General features: G+C 39.3%; 2 protein-coding genes across 3 annotated transcripts in view; one reads left to right on the top strand and one right to left on the bottom strand.

The window, feature by feature from the left end:
- The window catches only part of REEP3 (receptor accessory protein 3), a 100,409-nt gene extending 80,336 nt beyond the window's left edge, over positions 1–20,073 (bottom strand). The window contains exon 1 of one of the 2 annotated variants that reach the window (XM_032607640.1): positions 19,859–20,073. In XM_032607640.1, the coding sequence (XP_032463531.1) occupies positions 19,859–19,890 (32 nt within the window). In that variant the 5' untranslated portion in view covers positions 19,891–20,073. The remainder of the gene's footprint in view (positions 1–19,858) is intronic. The other variant, XM_032607642.1, reaches the window with a different exon arrangement.
- The window catches only part of JMJD1C (jumonji domain containing 1C), a 305,528-nt gene continuing 303,987 nt past the window's right edge, over positions 19,598–21,138 (top strand). The window contains exon 1 of the mRNA XM_032607635.1: positions 19,598–19,698. The gene's annotated coding sequence lies outside the window, so the exon portion shown is untranslated. The remainder of the gene's footprint in view (positions 19,699–21,138) is intronic.

Raw genomic sequence — 21,138 nt, 5'->3', positions numbered from 1 at the left:
TATTTGCTTCATTAAATTATTTTCTTTTCATGGAATGTTTTTGTTATTGGTTGGTGGTCAAAGATTTACCTTTTATGTTTTTTCCGTATTTTTTTAGTTTCCAGAGCAACACACTGAACTATACTTTAAATACCATAAAGCTTTCCTCAGGGAAGAGACACAAAAGAAAAGTTGGAGAAATTTCAGCATGTTTTAAAAACATATATACACATATCAGTTACACAGAAACAAGACTCACAAAATGAAACTCGTCCAAATATTGTTTGCTAGAAATAGTATCATAACGAATTGTGTGCCCACATTTGTCACTCAGAAAAAGTCACTTCTAGAAAATATATTCTCTTCTTCACCCAAATGTTTAAACCTGATAAGTAAGATTGTTTCCTGAGAGGTTTATTCTTTAACAATCAAGACAAGCTTTTCAGTAAGCTGAAAGTTAGCTACTTTTACTAGTTGGAATAATGATCACCCAAAAACTGACAAATGACCTATTCTTTTAACCTAGAGTAACTTTTACTTTCTTATTGACCAAATAAAGGCAACTTAACCAAATCATCCTAGAACTTGAGTCAGTTTATGAGAAAAAGAGAGAGAGAAGAAAAAAAAGGTAGGATTTGCATACAAGGAAAAAATGGTCAGTTAAATACTTAAAGATGACACCTGCAAATTTGTTTTTCCATCGTTACATTTAAGACTTTAGGTCTACTAGCACTGGAAAAAAACTGCAACGCACCAAAAACCTTCTAATGCATGAAACAGCTTTAAAAATTATTCCAAACAAAAGAAGCTTGCTATATGATCATAACATTAGAAAGATTAAGGAAAGCTGATGTTCTTTTTCATGCAGAACAGAATTGACAGATATAATAAAATGGTTTTTATTTTTTAAAGCCACTAAGTTTTGGGGGTGGTTTGTTACGCAGCAACAGATAACTGAAAGCAGCAAGGAACTGCAGGTGGCCTTAGTGGCAGCGAGCACAGACTTGGAAGTCAGAGGAGAATTAGTACTGCCTGACACATGTCTGGGGGGACACTGGTGGGCATAATGAAGCACAGAGGAAGGCGGGATCAACAGCACAAGGAACAGTCACAGCAAGAGGACTGCAGGGCTGCAGGTAGTGACTCTGCCTGTATGTGTAGCATCCTGTACCCTTGAATGCGCCCAGAGAGATGGAAGTGAGGAGCTGAGGTCTTAACCTAAGTTAGATGAGTTAGGGTTAGTAATCTATTAGACTCGGGGGTCAAACTGTTAAAGTGACCTTACTTAAGGTCCACGAGTTGGTGGACAGCATCATTTACAATAGCCAAGATACAGAATAAATGTTCATGAGCCATAAAAAAAAGATCAAATCTTGCCATATGTGACAACATGGATGGACCTTGAAGGCATTATTATGCTAAGTGAAATATGACAAATACCGTATGATTTCCCTCATGTCGAATATGAAAAACAAAAAACCAAAATAAATGAACAAATGAAATAAAAAACAGACATGTAGATAACAGAGCACAGTGTAGTGGTTACCGGAGGGGAGGGCAAAATGGGTAAAGGGCATCAACTGTATGGTGACTAATGGAAACTAAATTTTTGGTGGTGAGCATGCTGTAGTGTAGACAGAAGTAGAAATATAATGTTGTACACATGAAACAGAAAATGTTCTAAATCAACGTTATTTCAATTAAAAAAGAAATAATTTTTAGTAGAAATGGCTTATATTATAGAAACATTACCAAAAAGAACAAAGTAGAAATCTAAGACTCACCCCCCAGTTCTACTGACCAGAAATAATCAGTGATAACATCTGATAATCCAAACATCTTTCTGTGCTATTAGTAGAGAAAGAAGAGTGACAGAAAAAGTATATACAAGTGGAATACTAAAACATATGGGATTTAAAATAAAAATTCTAAATTACATTTTGCTTAAATTTAACAGACAATAAGTAAAACTGAAGGAATAAATATAATCTTAAACGTTACAAATGTCAGGGTCTACACTAATCCTTTAAGGATTATGAAAGGCTAGCGTTTCAACCCTAAATAGCACCTGTCTTTCTGCTATGAAAAATTAAATCTGCCCTGATGCTTCCTCCCATCTCCCCACCCCCACCAGATTCTCATTACCTATTTTTTTAAACTAAGACATATAACACATTCTCATATACAATATTAATGCTGTGGAAACTTTTAAAAGGCATGGAATGATTTTGATGAGTCTATGTTTAAAAATAAACATAAAGCCTCATACTGACCAATTTTACAAATGATCTTTTTAAGGCGGCATAGATGTGTACTGCTGCAAATGTGCTACTCGGCCAACCTGACAAATGTGATATTCTGCTGTTTGCTAGACTTTGTTCACATACTAGCTGGAAATATGAAATGCATTTCCAAGTCAATTTCATGAAGCACAATAGAGAATGCTGTAATAAAATCCAGATATTCCTTCCACTACATTCCTTTCCTCTAATACTTCTGTAATTCAATCTGAAAAGACCAAGTTTGTCTAGAAAGATTACTTCTTTATAGGCCACTAATGTTGCTTATTGCTTAGCTTTGGACATTTTCTAGGTAATCAAACTGCCTTAAAAATCATCAAATCACTGAAAACCAAACTAAGGATATTGTACAATTTTTGTTTCCTTGTTTTAAAATGGTAACAATATTTAGCATCTCAATTCTGTGATAGTCTCCTGACACTATTTCTCAAAAAAATCACCACGTGGTTTTCCATCTCATAACCTCTACTGTAATGGTTTTCAAACCTGGTTGCACACTGCAATCACTCAGGTAGCTTTAAAAAATAAGGATGTCCAGCCCCAGCCCAGGATCCATTAAGTTAGAATCTTTGGGAATGGGCTCTGGGAACGGTGTTTTAAAAGCTTTTAAACATAGTATAGGGCTTGGTAAGCTCTTATTTTAAATGAAGAATCGAAGTCATCTCCATGAAAATACTCAATTTATCATGTGTTCAGTTATAGTGAAAGTAATTTTTAGATTTTTAAGAGGTGAAAGTTATCACTATCAATCACATTTCTCAAATTAAATGATGGCATCAGTTTTCAACAACCGTAAAGCTATAGAACTGCTTTTCTGGTTCAAAACTGTAATTTTAAAGTACCCCACCATACAAAACTCCTTTTTAAAGGGTGAATGTTAGGAAATTTTGTCCCTTTATTGACAAATTTTATGATTAGTTTGGGGGATTAAATGCTAGCAAAACGTAAGACTCTGACAAAACAATAATGAAACAAGAATCTGGCTAGGAGTAAAAGGAATAAATGGTCATTGATTTCAGAGCCCATTTGTAGGCTAAGATGCTTTTGTTTTTTAAAATTTTTTTGTTTATCTCAGCTTCTAAACCTTTTCTTGTTTATATTAGAAGTCCCATTTTATCTGATGAGTTTCCAAACATCTTTTTTAAAAAAATTATTTTATTGAAGTTTAGTTGATATACAATGTTGTGTTGATTTCTACTGTACAGCAAAGTGATTCAATATACACATATATAATTCTTTTTCATATTCTCTTCCATTATGGTTTATCACAGGATACTGAATAGTTTCCTGTGCTGTACAGTCGGACCTTGTTTTCCAGTCATCTTTAATAAGAAACGTTCCATAATAACCCACTTCCTTTATCCCACTAGTATATGCATGGGCTTTGGGCAGTACTCCTCTTGTAGAAGCTGACTGATGATTCATTTTCTAATTTCCTCTTCTTAAGCCATTCTTACGAAATCCTCCAAGATTCCTCAATCAAATAGGCTAACATTCTTCACGTTTAAAAAAAAAAAAGTGTTAGACTAGCTGGCAATCTTATTGATGTTTCTGGGTGACTGCTGGGGTAGTACAGGAATATGGATAACTTTTAAAGTTAAATATAGTAAACTTATTTACTTTGCATTCTCAAGCTAGAAATCTCCACAGACATAATGTGCACATCTACTAGCTAATGTCTCATAATCATGTTCCTGAGGTGCTGCAAGGCTTTGAATGTCCTCCTGTAATGACCAAGTGAGCACAGCATGTGGAATGACCAGGGAGCAAGGGGACAGCCTAGCAGGCCAAATAAATCCTGGCCATCAGTGGGTGACAGATGTCTCAGCCAGATCACCCCCATAGCAACACTGACCACACAGAAAACACACAACTAAATTTAATATTTTCCGTTTCCCTCCCCTTCTATAAGTGATGCTCAGGGTGCATAAGGAATCAGAGCTACACATTAGTATAAAATGTTAATATTAGGTGTTATCTTCCATTGATAGGTTCAAACCCACCCCAGATTCTAGAACTAATGTCATCTCCTTTTTAATAGTGGGGAATTGCTCTAAAACACATAACCTAAAAGCTAAATTATTCTTGTGTAGCTATTAGGGAATTTCAAGCAATGTAACATATTTTGACAGCGACATTTTTTTGTAAATGATCAAAATGGACAAGCAACATCATTAAGAACACAAAGCAGTGGTCGTTAAGAAATTATTCTACATTTCAACATCAACACTATCTCTTAGGTCTGTCTTAAATCTAGAAGTAGCTATGTGAAGGCACATTGATTTATACAGTTTTTTTGACACTGAATTAATTTTTATAGCAATATCCCATATACCAAATGGACAGACAAGGAAAATACTGTTATCTTAAAGTAAGTGGGAAAAAAAGAGAAAGCTCTTAAGTGGCCATCTATGTACTTACTTCTAGAACCTTGAAAATCTTTTGGATAAATAAGAAAGTTGACATCTTCACTGGACTCATACCAGCTTTGAGGGGGAAAAAAAAAGGGACTAGAAACAGCCTGCCTGGCGGTTTCACAGAGGTTCTGGCCTTCTGTTCACATATCCTTCATGACAGGTGCAGTTCCTTCCCTCCCTCCATCTGGGGCCTGGCTTAGCACTTAAACTGGCCTCTACACCAGCAAGAAGCATATGGGCTGGGACAGGGGCGATATCTCCTTTCTGTTGGTATCTGCTCTGTGTTGTCTTAAGCTTGTCCCTTCAGTTACTGTAGATACCTTGGTCCTGACTCACTATTTGTGTTAAGCATTTTCTTTTTTTTTTTGGCTGTGCCACACGTCTTGCCCTGACCAGGGACTGAACCTGCGCCCTCGGCAGTGAAATTGCGGAGTCCTAACCACTGGACCACTAGGGAATTCCCCTAAGCATTTAAAAAATGTAGTAGTTGCTATAAAGAAAATATCTGACATACACTTCTAAGTCGGGGAGCATAATGAAGTGAATCAGTCATCCAACTTCAAAGTAGAACACCACCAACACCATTGTCCCAGCACCCCTTCCTCTGTCAGGGTACTCTCTGAGTTAACCCCTATCCTAAAATTCATGTTTATTATTCTCTCTTTTTTGAAAAATATGTTCCATATATGTATACATCTCTAAATTACGTATTGTTTAGTTTTACCTATGCTGGAGCCTTTAAAATGGTATTACACTAAATGCAATCATATCAGGCTGTTTTTTTTCAAAAAACACACTTTGATTGTCCTAATAGTCATCCACACTGATGCTTGTAAGTGGTATCTCATTCAGTTTTACTGCTGTGTAATATTCCATTATGTAAACAGACCGGCATTTATTCACCCATTCTCTTGTCCATGTATGTTAGTATTCTTGGTAGATTTTTGCTTTAAGACTTTCCTATAAATATCCTTGCAAATGTCTCCTGGTACACGTGCCAAATTCTACCTAGTTGTGGAATTGCTTGGGTTATAGGTTACGTGAATGATTAACACTATGAGTTAGGGCCAAATTGTTTTCCAAAGCCGCTACAGCATCTTACTCTCTGACTGGCATTGCAAAAAAGGATCCTGTTGTTCTACCCATCCTTGCCAACACTTGGTATTTTCAGACTTCTTAATTTTTGCAAGCTAGAAGGTGTGAAATGGAATTTCAATGTGGTCTTAATTTACATTTTCCTGAAAACTAATGAGTTTTGTGCATCTTTTTCCATGTCTAGTTGCCACTGGTTCATTTGTACATTCTTCTTTTAGACTGTCTATTTTCTTATTGATTTTAAAGAATTCTTACACCTTCTGACTATCATACTTTGTTAAGTTACATATGTTACGGAACTGTGCAATTTTTGCCCTGATTGGGCCACAATTCTAGTACTGGCTTCTTCTATCATACCTTCCTTCCCTGCCCTCGAGCTATTGAGGAATTGAGAAAATAGCAGTATGAGTTTCTAAATGGAGTTTTAAAAATTCTATATCCTGAAAAGGATATTTAATATAATTAGATATTTCTTTTTCACATAGATTGGCAGACAAATTTATTGCCAATGTAGTGAAAATCAGTTACCACTTGTTGAGAATGTAAAGTGAAACTTGATAGGGGTGGTGATACATGAGTGTACTATTTGACAAAACTCACTGAAATTATTATACGTAAACTATATCCCCAAAATGCTGATTTAAAATTAATAAAATAACAGGTGTAAATTATAACACAGGGAGGTGGTAGAGCACACTAAGGTCTGGTTCTAGCACCAACCTGCCACTTAGCTCTGCCACTTAGTATGTTACCACCTTGGGCAAGTTATTCATATCTTTAACCCTTGCATTTCTCATCGGCAAAGTGGGGATAACAGCAGTACCTATATTGTTATATTATAAATGTTACAGTTTTCACACTTGGGCAGGTAATCCACCGATAATTTATTTTTGAGCTTGCTGTGAAGTAAGGCTGTAGTCTCATTCTTTTTTCTGAGACATAACCAAGTTGTCACAACACTGTTTAATTATCCATCCTTGCTCACTGATTTTGAATACTACTTCTGTCATATCAGATTTCCTTATAGGCCTCATTTAGTTTCTGGATTCTTGATTGTGTTTCCTTAAGTCTACTGTCAAGCACTGCACCAATACAGTACTACACTGTCTCAATCACTACAACATTATAATTAATCTTGATATATAACAGGACAAGTTTTCCTTCCCTGTTCTTTGCTGCTATCTTATTGATTCCTGAGCTTTTGTTCTTTCCTATGAACTACAGATAGTCTATCAGGTTTCATGAAACAAACCCAAAAAATCCTGTTGGAATTTCAGAGAATTCATAGATCTATTTGGGAAGAATTGATAATCATCAACTAATATTGATCCATTATTATGAGCTATCCATTTATTTAGAACTTCTTTTATCTTTCAATCACATTTTATAACTTTATAGGTTTTTTCCCAGTGTTACAGTCTGTCTTTTAACAGAAAAATGTAATCTGTTTACATTTATTGTCTCTATTGATATTTTTGAACCCATTTCTACTATCTTTTTTTGTCCATATGTCTCCCACACCTTGTCCCCTTTATTTTGGTCTTTTATATCCCTTTAGCCTCTTTTTTTCTCTGTTGGTGTGGAGACTATAGATTATATTTATACCCTTTTAAATTACTGTATTTCTGCACATGACAGAGACCATTCCATTCTCTCCTCACCTTTACTGAGAGTGAAGGGAAAAAGAGTAAAACTAGACAAAAAGGTGAGGAAAGCATAAAAGAGAGGACAAGAGCCAGTGACGACATACTTTGAAGTGGGGGACCAAAACTGAATTCTTCAAAGGAAGAAACTGAACGCTTTCCTTCCTCGTGCTGTTCCTCCTCTTATCACATATTTCGATAGGCAGTGCCATTTTTAGGTTACAGGTTATATGATTTTCAGCATTTCCTTTATACTTCTCAGTCATTCAAGGTAACCCAGGTCTCTTTTTATTATAACTATTACTCTTAAAATGGTTTACCAGCTATGTTGAACTCATCTTACTTTTAGGTGAGTTATTTTAGTTAAAGCACTGTAAGAATTTGTCACCAGCAAACATTTAAGGTAATTGGGTACAGAATTACTGGAAGACAGTACATTTAATTTCTTTTTAAAAATTATTTATTTATTTTTGAGGTATAGTTGATGGATATTATATAAGATTCAGGTGTACAACACAGTGATTTACGGTTTTCAAAGGTTATACCACATTCACAATTATAAAATATTGGCTATATTCTCTGTTGTACAATATATCCTTGTAGCTTACTTATTTTATACATAGTTTGTATCTCTTAATCCCCTACCCATGGACAGTACAGTTTATTTCTTAAACTTAGAGAAGACCGATTGAAATAAAGTAGTATTTGCATCACATTTATTTACCATATAAAACACGATGTAGAGTTTAGAAGTTCCTAAAAAATATTTAATCATAATAACAATGCATAAACTTTGTGGGGGGAAAAGTTTATTTCTAACTTGTATATTTGAAACTTTTACTTCGCAAGGAGAAGACCAGATACCCTTTCACAATATCTTTACACAAAGCTTTCAGACCACGTTTCTCATATAGTTTTATTTAACACTTTAATATTTTTAGATTAAGATTTATACACTAGCAAGTCTCTTTTATATGGACCGAGAGGTGTATCTTTAGAGAACACTTTGTCCTATACATTCATGATCCATTAAACACCTTAAAACCATTATCATTTATATTGGCAAAATTAGCCTAGGTTTACAAAGTGAAAACTGAAAGGCCCCATATTTCAGAAAATCAGAAATAGAAACTAAGGTTGATGAAAATTAATGATTAAAAAATATAATGCAAATAAACAAACATCAAATGAACAACTGGGAAGTTTGTTCAGCAATAGTGAGATTGGTCAGTGTTCCCATAGAAAACACAGGCACAAAGCAGTGAATAACTGATCATGGCTGTAATGACACCCATCAGGCAAATATCACTAAGTTTGTTCTATTCCCATATTCTTTAAGTCAGCACTCATGGGTATCTACTGCCCATTGTTCTTGAGGGACTCTCAAATGTTAAAGAAAAAAAATCAGTTGATCCATTTTTTGTTTGTTTGTTTTTTGCGGTACGCGGGCCTCTCACTGCTGTGGCCTCTCCCACTGCGGAGCACAGGCTCCGGACACGCAGGCTCAGCGGCCACGGCTCACGGGCCCAGCCGCTCCGCGGCATGTGGGATCCTCCCAGACCGGGGCACAAACCCGTGTCCCGTGCATCGGCAGGCGGACTCTCAACCATTGCGCCACCAGGGAAGCCCCAGTTGATCCATTTTTAATGTTTTATAGTTCTAGCGTGTAAGTCTTTGACCTACTTGGTCAGGTTTATTCCTAGGTATTTTATTTTACTTTTTTGGTGTGATTTTAAAAGGTACTGTTTTTTTACATTCCCTTTCCGACATTTCATTGTTAGTACAACAAAATGCAACCAATTTCTGAATGTTAATCTTGAATCCTACTACTTTGCTGAATTCATTTATTAGATTTAGTAGTTTTTGTGTGGAGTCCTTAGGGTTTTCTATATATAGTATCATGTCATCTGCATATAGTGACAATTTTACCCCTTCCCTTCCAATTAAAAAAAAAAATTATTTATTTGGCTGCACCGGGTCTTAGTTGCAGCATGCAGGATCTAGTTCCCTGACCAGGGATGGAACCTGGGCCCACTGCATTGGGAGCATGGAGCCTTAACCACTGGACCACCTGGGAAATCACTTTTTTTTTTTTGCGGTACGCGGGCCTCCCACTGTTGTGGCCTCTCCCGTTGCGGAGCACAGGCTCTGGACGCGCAGGCTCAGCGGCCATGGCTCACGGGCCCAGCCGCTCCGCGGCATGTGGGATCTTCCCAGACCGGGACACGAACCCGTGTCCCCTGCATCGGCAGGCGGACTCTCAACCACTGCGCCACCAGGGAAGCCCGGGAAATCCCTTTTGTTTGTTTTTCTAGTCTGACTGCTGTGGCTAGGACTTCCAACACTATGTTGAATAGAAGTGGCAAGAGCGGGCATCCTTGTCTTGTTCCAGATTTTAGTGGGAAGGCTTTCAGCTTCTCACCATTGAGTATTATACCAGCTGTGGGTTTGTCATAAATGGCTTTTATTATGTTGAGATATGTTCTCTCTTATACCCACTTTGGTAAGAGTTTTTATTATGAATAGATGCTGAATTTTGTCAAGTGCTTTTTCTGCATCTATTGAGATGATCATGTGGTTTTTGACTTTTCTTTTGTTAATGTGGTGTATTACATTGACTTATTTGCATATGTTGAACCATCCTTGTGAACTTGGGATGAATCCCACTGGGTCATGGTATATATTCTTTTTTTAAGTGTTATCGGATTCAGTTTGCTAATATTTTCTTGAGGATTTCTGAATCTATATTCATCAAGGATATTGGCCTGTAATTTTCCTTTTTGGTGGTATTTTTGGTTTTGGTATCAGTGTGATGGTGTCTTCATAGAATAAAGTCAGTTTATCCACTTCACAGTTTTGGTGAAAGCGCATCCCAAATTTGGGGAGCCATTAAGATTTATCACACTTTGACAATGAAAAAGTGTCACATTAGTAGAAGCTTTAGCATATAATTTCTGTACATAATCACGCTGTTTTTTAAATGCCAAACAATGCTGTTTATTAATTATTCTTGATATTGTTGTAATACAAGGTTAATGTATTCATTTAAATATCTAAGTAGTTTTATTAAATACAAAATGCTTCACAGTACTTCATCTACGATTCTCCATAGGAAGGATACAAGTAATATAATCAAGATCTTTAACTAGCTTTCTACTTTCGCTTTCATGCCTCCAGTGATGGAGAACACACTGCTCTCATGAGACTGTCAGTCTCAATGTTGAACAACTCCAGGTGTTAGAAAGTTTTCCCTAACACTGAATTAAATTATCTTCCCTATAACATCTACCTATTGCTCTAGCCTTGCATTTCACAGTTAAGATAGAAAAATCAGTATTCCTTCTCCCATGTGACAACTCAAATTATATTAAGACAGCTATTTTGTTAGTTTTTTCCCCTACTTTTCTAATCCAATCCCTCAAATTATTCCTTGCCATATACTAGTTTTCCTAAAGATATATAAAAGAGATTGTTGTGTCCCCCTAAAAAAGATATGGTGACCTTATTTGGAGATTGGGTCTTTACAGAGGTAATCTAGTTAAAATGAGGTAATTAGGGTGAGCTCTAATCCAGTATGACTTGTATCCTTATAAAAATGGGAAATTTGGACACAGAGACAGGCACAAAGGGAGAATGCCAGGTGAAGATGAAAGCAGAGATTAGGGTGATGATTTACAAGCCAAGGAACACAAAGAAGGCCAATAAAACACCAGACTAGGAGAGAGACATGCAACAGATTCTCCCTCACAGACTGCAGAAGGAAGAACCCTGTTGACACAAGAATTTTCTTTTGTTTAAGCTATCCACTTGGTGGTACTTTGTTGTAGCAGCCCTAGAAAACTAATACATTACTCAGAAATGTGACATGACAAAAGGTTAAGGAAATTTTCCACAGCCAAATTGCTTCGTTTTCTTTATGAGTGAGAATAATTCTTTCCTAAAATGGACGTATCATTATTGAAAATATTAATGCTCTCAGCAATGATATATTTGAATACATTCTGAAATTATACTCTGAATTTCTGGCTAGCACAAGTCTATTATGTTTAGATTTTTCCTATGACTTTCGTTTTCACGATTTTTCTTTGGTAGCTCTGCTTTTGCAGAGTTGATGACACTGTTAATAGTAAAGGAAGCAACATACTTGTAACCTTTGGCTCTGTATTCAAATCCTCATCTAGGACCAGGAAAACTGTAACTTGTAAACCACATTTCATTCATAAATTTAGAAAAGAAGGACTATAAGAGTGATATGCAGAATATGTGATTATAAAAATTATTTTCAGGGCTTCCCTGGTGGCGCAGTGGTTGAGAGTCCACCTACTGATGCAGGGGACATGGGTTCGTGCCCCGGTCCGGGAGGATCCCACATGCTGTGGAGCTGCTAGGCCCGTGAGCCATGGCTGCCGAGCCTGCGCGTCTGGAGCCTGTGCTCTGCAACGGGAGAGGCCACAACAGTGAAAGGCCCGTGTACCGCAAAAAAAAAAAAAAAAAAAATTTTCAAAGTGTACTGTAACAGCGATTTTCATCAATGTGGGGAATTTCTCTGTAAATACTGAAATAGAAATTAATTTTGAAATAAGTAATAAAAAATTATGACAGATTGATCAGCAACAGTATTTTATATAGAAAATTCTTAAGCGATATCCTAAGATGCTTATGAATTTCCATATATTATTATGGCCTATAATTTCTCCCATAGAAGCAGCAAAGGGTAAACAACAAAGCCATTTTCCAATGGGGATGCTGAGCAGACTGTATCTGGTAGAGGACCATTCCAAGAGAGCCAGGCAACACCTGGAGACACTTTTGGCCCTTAAACCTGTGTGGGTGCTACTGGCGTCTTGCGAAGAGAGGCCAGGGATGCTGCTACACTGTCTACAATGCACAGGACAGCCCCCACAAGAAAGAATTATCCAGTCCAAAATGTCAATAGTGCTAGGTTAAGAAACGCTGACATATTTAAAGGATCTTCAAATGAAATAAAAGATACTTTGAATATCGATATGAATAGCTGTATAATATTCCAACATTAGCTAGTCTGCTCTTCAAATAATCTTTAGCCATGGTTAAATAATTTCATTCCAACTGCTACTGCTGTCTCTGTCCACAGTATCTTAGTGAGTACGCCATTTCACCAGATTTTTAGTCATAGTGGGCTCTGTAATTCCAACATGACTGAAGCTGGTAAATTTACTTTAGTAATAGAGGTAAATACGCTTAAACCCTTAACAGACAGATTTGTAAAAATAAAGACACTTATAACAATAATTTTTATCTTTAACCTTTCAAGTAACTTCAAAAAATGCTATGAAAGGGGTAGTTTAGGGCAAATGCAAAATCAATGACATAGAAATAAGCTCATGTTCTGCTAACAGAGACTGAGCAGTAATCTTTTTCCATGTGATAACCAAAACAGTAATATCGTATTTATTTAAGACATTTAAGTTACCCACTTATGCTATTATTATTGTAATGTACTGTTTAAACATTTAAATCTATACTGAAAGAAGAGAATATAAAAATCTCTACCCTAAAAGGGTTAAAAAAATCTAGTGGAAAAAGAAATAGCTAATATAGCAGCAGTGACAAAAAATGGACAAAAGCAAATTGTTTCTGAAATGAAGGCTAATAAAGGAATCTTGTTGGAAGTTCTGGCCTATGCAATGAAAACAAGACCCAATAGTTTAGGATGTGTTTTCTGTCTTAAGCAAAAATGACCTCTTTCAGGACCTTCACAACAAATTACATGTTTAAGATTTTTAACTTGTCCAATTTCCTTGAAAAAATCATTGCTCCTATTTTCCTTATTTCCCATGGTCTAAGAGCAGCAAGTATCCTATTCCTAGACAGAACTCATGAACATTTACATGATGGAGCTCATCAAAACTGGTAAATAAAGTTAAAATCTACCTTAACCTAATTGAAAGAAACTATTTTAGCCATCATTGAGATTTTACAACCATTTAAAAATATTTAAAGCACATATGAAGGAAGAAAAATATCACTAGTAAATTGTGACTGCACTCAAAGTTCCCAAGGATTTAAAAATTACTCAAGATCTTTTTCATTAATCCTGTCATAATCTTAACCAACACATACACGAAGTGTAGAAAGAGGTTGCTTTTGTAACAATACATTTCAGAGATGATTGCTGGCTTCGACTAAGGTAACGTAAGTAAAGGCGGTGAGAACTGGGTGGATGCTGGGTATATTTTGAAGATAGAGTCAACAAGATTTACTGTAGTATTTAATGCAGGGAACAAGAGAAAAAGAAGAATCAAGGAGGATGCCAAGGTTTTTGGCTTGAACTACTGAAGGACTGAGTTGTCATTAATTGAGCTGGGGCAGGCTGCCAAAGTCAGATCAAAAAGGAAATTCAGGAGTTCAGTTTTGGATATCTTAAGTTCAAGATGACTTCTAGATGTTTCCAAGTAGAGTTAAGTAAGCATTTAAAAATGTATATGATCATGAGTTCAGCAGAGGTCTGGGTTGCAGATATAAATTAGCAAGAGTCCTCATAGGTGTGTAGATAGAAGAGAAAAAGGTTTAAGAACTGAGCCCCTGGACACATCAACTTTAGGGCATGTGGAGGAGCGTGGCAAGGGAGACTGGGCAGGGAGTGGCCAGTGAGTTACGAAGAAAACAAAAAAAGCAAGGTTTCTGGGAATCCAAGTGAAGACAGTACTACAAGGAGAGAATGAGCAATTGTATGAAAAGCTGCTGCTGAGTCAGATGAGGGCCAGTTTGGCCACGTGGAGGTCACTGCTGACTTACAGAAGGGTAATTTTAGTGGAGTGGTCGGTGGCAAAGCCCAAACGGTAGGGGTTCGAGAGTGACTCAAAGGAGAGGAAGTGGAGAAACTGTGTATAGACTATTCTTTTGAGGAGTTTTTTGCTTTAAAGAGAGGGAGAGAAATGGGTAAATGAGATGGAAAGTATAGTAGGCTGAAAGTTTTTTTTTTTTTTTTTTTTTAAGATGGGAGCAATAGGGGCTTCCCTGGTGACACAGTGGTTGAGAGTCTGCCTGCCGATGCAGGGGACACGGGTTTGTGCCCCGGTCCGGGAAGATCCCACATGCCGCGGAGCGGCTGGGCCCGTGAGCCATGGCCTCTGAGCCCGCGCGTCCGGAGCCTGTGCTCCGCAACGGGAGAGGCCACAACAGTGAGAGGCCCGCACAATAAAAAAAAAAAAAAAAAAAAAGATGGGAGCAATAATAGCATGTTTGCATGCTGACAAGAAAGATCTAGCAGAGAGGGAAAACAGATGAAGTTGGAAAGAAAGGGGAAAACTGCTGGAGTATGGTTTTTTAGATATGTTAATTTAGACTCTAAAGATACCCATTAACTATAATGGAAGAGGATCAATTAAAGAAAGAAGACTTAGGTTTTACTAGTACTGCCAAATAATAAAATTATGGTAAAAGGAAAATTAAAATGTGTTTAAGATGCAAAAAGGGAAATGCAGATTTATGGAATTTAAAAGGAATTCTCCAAATTTATCTAATTCTATATGAGAAAGTAGTGCTAATCAAATATCTGGAGTAAATACTTTAGAAGTGAAAAAGAAATCACAAAGTAAAAAATGAACAAGTTGAACTGTGAACTGCGTTTAAACTGTAAACTCTCTATATAAGTAAAAGTAAAATATCTAGAGAGAAGTACGGTTAGATTGAGAAACATACTTGCATCAAATAGGATTTAAGGTTAATTTCTTTATTATGTAAGGAGCTCAGACAAACAAGTAAATTATTAGCTAACCAAGAGATAAATGGGTAAAGTGCATAAAGATTATTTGCACAATATGTGATATAATAAATATTAGAACAAATATTAAACCTTGCAAATAAGAAACAAAATGCAAAAGAAAACAGTGAGATCTGTTATATTCATTAGGAAAGTATAAAAAAATTAAAGCCTCCTAGTCTGGCTACACTGTCATAAAGACAGACTCATACATTGTTGGTGGCAGTGAAAAGTACTAATATCCTTCTGGACAGCAATGTGGAAATCGGTATCAATGGTCATAAAAATATTTATAGCCTTTGACTCAGAAATACTCCTCTTGGATACTATCCTAAGGAAATACTAAAAAGTATATATGAATGATGTCCATTGCAGCACTATAATTACATTGTAGCATTACCTATGATAATGAGATATTAGAAATGATCTAAAAGGAAAATTAAAACATAGAAGAATGGCTATGAAAATTATGAATACTGGCCTGATCAAATAGAACATATAAGATTTCAGAGCAACATAGAAGATGCTTACCATATAACAATTAATGGCAGTGTAAAAAATATTTTACTATACTCTTAATTACAAGTATGTCACCTACACAAAGAGACAGAAAGAAAAATGTAAATTGAAAATAGTTTAAACATTCAGTATGCTGGGACTAGAGTAAAATACGTTCTTCCTTGTTCTAATAACAACTACTAACAGTTACTGAATACTTACCATCTACCTGATGATGGAGAATGGACATTATTGTATGCAAGCACATTTAATCTTATGGGGTAGGCTATAGCCAATACTAAATGGCAGAGCTGATATTTGAATTCAGGCAATCAGTCTTTAGTCCTGATCTTCACCACAATCTATGCTGTATACACAAATTAAGAAAAGGTAGAAAAATGGGGTTTCCCTCAACCTCTAAGAATCATGTTTTAAAAGGTAAGGTTATGGGTATCACATATTGTATCACATATAATATCATTTGGTAGTCTCAGATTACTATCCCTTAATAATTGCTAACTAACCTTTCCATTTTGCCTGTAAAATTAAGGTAAGTTGATTTTAAACAGACTGAAAAAAAAATGAAAATCCTCTCATAGCATCACAGAATGCTACAGCTGTACAAAACAGTTTGGAGGGTCTTCACTGGCAGTCCAGTGGTTAAGACTTGGCCTTCCGATGCAGGGATGCGGGTTCAATCGCAGCCAGAAAACCAAAACATAAAACATAAGCAATATTGTAACAAATTCAATAAAACCTTTAAAAATTGTCCACGAAGGGCTTCCCTGGTGGCGCAGTGGTTGAGAGTCCGCCTGCCGATGCAGGGGACGCGGGTTCGTGCCCCGGTCTGGGAGGATCCCACATGCCGCGGAGCGGCTGGGCCCGTGAGCCATGGCCGCTGAGCCTGCGCGTCCGGAGCCTGTCCTCCGCAACGGGAGAGGCCACAACAGTGAGAGGCCCGCGTAACGCATAAAAAAAAAAAAAAAAAAAAAAAATTGTCCACGTTAAAAAAATCTTAAAAAGAAAAAGATTTTGGAGATCATCAGATCCCTCTACCTCTACAGAGTAAGAAACGGAGGTCTACTATCAGTGACAGGTTGACTCAAGGTCATTCAGCTGGTTAAAACAACCAAAGCTAGTTCTAAATTCCAGGTTCCCAATGATAACAATAATGAGAATCATAGTCCAATGATACTTCTTGCTATACCATCTTACTCCTCTCCCTTGTTAAAAAAAAAAAAAAAATCTATGTACATATTACGTTTTAAGGGCACAACAAATGCCAAGCACCATATTTGGTGTGTTTTAGTTAAACTAATTTAATCTTTACAACAGTTTTAAGGAGGTAAATATAACCATTTTAAGACAAGAACAATGAAGCTCAGGTTTCGTATGTTGCCCAGGACCATGCAGCTATTAACTGGCATCCAGGTCTGATAACCAAGTCACTGCTCTTTCCAGAAATGGTCTGCCACAGGGCTTGGGGAGAAAGTGCTCATGTACACAGGGAGCTCTGGTTAAAGAGGGTCCTTATGTTCCCTGCACATGCCACCAGAGGTTCATGTTGAGAGAACTGTCTGATCTTTCTTCAGGCTGAGGATTAGCTGGCTGTTCCAGTAGATTAGAAAGAATGTAGTTAACCTATCTGCTGGTGTGAAAAAGGTTTCCAAGTTTGTGTAAACCCTGGGGGTTGATCCTTTGTGCTGTTATGGGTGATCAAGGGAGTAGAAAACATTCAGTGCTTAGAGAGTAGGGGCAAAATATAATGATGGTTATATTCCCTACAGTGGCCCCTCCCGTTGTGGAGCACAGGCTCAGGACGCGCAGGCTCAGAGGCCATGGCTCACGGGTCTAGCCGCTCTGCGGCATGTGGGATCTTCCCGGGCCGGGCCACGAACCCGTGTCCCCTGCATCGGCAGGCGGACTCTCAACCACTGCGCCACCAGGGAAGCCCCAAGTGCTCTTTTTTAATATGCTAGTTGTTCAAGGGCTCATGAAATACATTTCCAGACACCTGATAAATACCTTCCCATGACCTTTTCTCCCTCACTATTTTGCTCCCTTTCCTTTTCCTCACACTTTCAATTCTGTAGGTTCTAGCATTGCGGGTTTTAATCCTCTCTCTCCAGTTAGGGAACCCCTTAAGTGGTCTCCCCATTTTCAGAGTCTCTCCATTCACAACCATCTCACACAGGGAGAGAATCTTCTAAAGCAAGGCCATTGCTGCCTAATAATAGCTATCAATTCTTCATGAAATTCCTTGAAAACAGGCCCCAGCCTACCTTTCCAGCTTTCTCTCTCCTCAGTCTCTTAAGTCCTAGGTAACTCATTTGGGCTTTCCCTCCTCTGTTCTTTGGCTCACAGTGATCCCTTTATCTGGAATCCTCTCCATTTTCATCTCTGGCTGTCGAATTTCGGTCTGTCCTTTAAGGCCCATCTCAAATGTAATCTCCCTTGCTTTTTCTGATTCTCCAACCAGATATATTCCCTTCCTTGTCTAAACTCTATAGCTCTGGGTGTAACTCTTAGAAGACTTGACCTGTACTGCAGGTATCGGTGTATTCCAACTGGCAGTTCCATTAAGATCAGTTATGTGTTAATAACCTCTGTGTTCTAGATAGCACCTAGAAAAGACACTCATACTCATAGTTAATGATCAAAATCAAAAATCTGATTTTCAGTAATGAAAACTAAAAGTGCTTCACAATTTTCTGTCAGTTAAAGAACTGGTTAAAGGAACCCAGAGAATAAAAAAAAATGTCTTAATGGGATACTTGATTTCCTAGGTGCTGACACAACAACTGATAGACATCTTCTAGGTCGGGAAAGGTATGTCTGTGTGATGAAAATGTAGACTCAAAGAAGGCCCCAAAAGGCTAAAAAAAAAATCTTAAGACATCTTTGCTATGCTTTCATTTTTTGAGTTTTAGTTTTGTACAGATGAACATGGGACACTCTGAAGCTTTAAAGCTAAAAGCTATACCGAGGAAGAAAAAACTGATTAAGACAATCAAATAACACATTTTGAATACTACTGTAAGTCAGGTTAAACAGGGCTACTAAGCAATTAATTCACTCTCCAAAAAACACAAAAAAAACAAACAAAAAAACCCAACAGAAAAATTAGCTCCTTTTCCCCATTGAGAAATAAATTAAAAATCTGGTAATGCTACTTTTCCCACATTATAAAGCTAATCAGAGAAGCCTACCACCTCACAAAAACATTTCATAAAGGTACAGAGATAATACTACTCCTACAGACATCATGATTAATGAATCCACGGGCCCCTGGCTGTAACTACGTCATTGTTTACTTCGTGACTTTTGTTTTCGAGGAGGGGGTTAAGTCAGGGAGGATGGGAGGAAATTAAATTGAAGCCCAACAAATACCTTTACAGAGTAAACACCACAACTCAACTAATTTTTTTCTTACGGGCCTGTAGCACTTGTTGGTAAAAACACAATGAACCGATAATTTGAACAAAGGCAACAGGCACCTGCAGCCTCTCAATCCCTTTGCAAATATTTCCACTAAGATAGGGCCAAATTCTGGGATCTGGACGAACAGGCGAGTGTCACCATTCAATAATGAGCTCCTTTCTCGATAAGCTGTAAACCTCGAGGCACCTGAGACCCTTCCCAAGGATCTGAGCTGGGAGCGGTCTCGGATTTTTAGACAAATCTCTCCTCCTACCACACGTGATCAGCCACCCTGGGAGACCCGCAACGCACGATACAAAGGCTCGGCGCTGCCACGGCATCCTCAGGAGGATCGCGGAGCCTCCCGCGCTCAGTTTCTGAGGAGCCTGCGCAGGGCGCCGCCGCCAGGCGCGCCGCTCCCGGGCCCGCAGGGCGGTGCCGCGCAGCGCGGGGAGCGGGAGCGGGGAGCGCGCGCCGCCTGCCCTGCGCGCCTGCCCACCCAGCGCCGGGGAGCAGGGCAGACGAGCTGCACGCAGCCCGGCCGCGCCGCAGCCGCCGGGCCCTCCGCCGACGCAGGGAGCCCCGCAGCGACGTGGACTAGGGTGAGGAGGCCGAGGGCTCCCAGACCCCGGGCAGGCCTGAGGCCAGGCCAGCCCACCCCGCCCAGGCCCCGGCCTTGCCTTCTCCTCCTGGCTCCTAGCCCCCCCACCCTTCCCCCGGGCCTCGCGTGGGGGGTTCGGGGGCGTAGTGAGCGGCACTTACACCACGGCTCTGGAGATGATCCAGGACACCATCTTCCCGGGGGCCTGGACCCCACCTCGGGGGCGGGTGGGCGCCAAGCGTGGCGGACCAGGCCGCCAACGGCAGGCCGCGCGCTCGCCGGCTCCTCGCGCTCCCCGGGGCCGCGCTGGCGCCCTCGGGAGCTGGGCCCCGTGTCTGCGCGCGGCGGCCCGAGCTGCGCTGCGGTCGGTCCCCCGCCCGTCCCCGCCCGCCGGCGGAGCCGCCGCCGAGCCAGCCAGCCCCGCCCCTGCGCTCCGCTGATAGGCGGCGGCGGCGGCGGCGGCGCGTTGGCCGAGGCCAGGTCTGGGTTGCCGGGCTCCGGGGGCTGGGCTGGCGAGACCCCGGCCCGCTCCGGATGGCGTTGTGGCTCGGTTATCTGGGCTCTCACTTCTCTCTTCCTGTCCCTTCTGTCCCTGGGAAGTCCACCTGGCTTGGGGGTCGTTGGGGGGGGGTGGGAGGCGGAGGCTGAGGAAGGGGACGTGTGGATAGGGGTTGTGAGTGCCTGTGTGAAAAGCAAAATAGTAGCAGGAACTCTGTGTCCGATAGAATCCTCTAGACCAGGCCCTAGATTCTGGAGAGGAGAGATTTTGAGATGTGTTTAGCCACATCCGGTGTTCTCACTGTTCACTGAGGCCCTGGACGTCCTCAGAGTACCGCATTTTAAGGCAAACGTCGGGAGGATCTTTGCACAGGCCTGTGTGTATCAGGAGTCTTCTGGTGCGTGGTGCAGTGCAGGGAGGGGCAGAAGGAGGAAAGCATTGGATTTCAAGTTTGCAGTAGTGGGTGTATAGATACCACTGTTCCGGGCCTCTTAAGGCAACTTTCCATCACAACATCTGCAAAGCCTGTTTTACAAACACACCTCTGACCTGCTAGATATTCAAAGTAAAAGTTGGGCCTAGGATTCCTGACCTGTCATGCTATTTACAGCTGTCTATTTTTGGGGAGGTTGGATTACTGCTTACACCTTACAGCTCTTTCAGGTATGATAATTTCAGGAGACAGAATTTAAAATCTGATTTTTTTTGGTGGCAGTACCAAGTCGAGAAAGTGATCTTAAAGTTTAATTATCATCTTATTTTTTTTTCTGTTAAGACGATAATAAAAGATAATTCTGGTATTCAGATGGTACGAAGAATAAAGGATGAAATGGGCGCTTTAAGCCTTATTTGAAAGTTGAAAGCCCCAGGAAATATAACAACTTATTTTGTGACCATACTCTAATTTATTCTTTTTGTTCCTCAGTTTCCCCATAGTAAAAA

The sequence above is a fragment of the Phocoena sinus genome, chromosome 16 (genome assembly GCF_008692025.1).
Source record: "Phocoena sinus isolate mPhoSin1 chromosome 16, mPhoSin1.pri, whole genome shotgun sequence".
NCBI lineage: Eukaryota > Metazoa > Chordata > Mammalia > Artiodactyla > Phocoenidae > Phocoena > Phocoena sinus.
The sequence above is the reverse complement of the archived record's forward strand: the minus strand, read 5'-3'. Positions and strand labels throughout refer to the sequence as shown.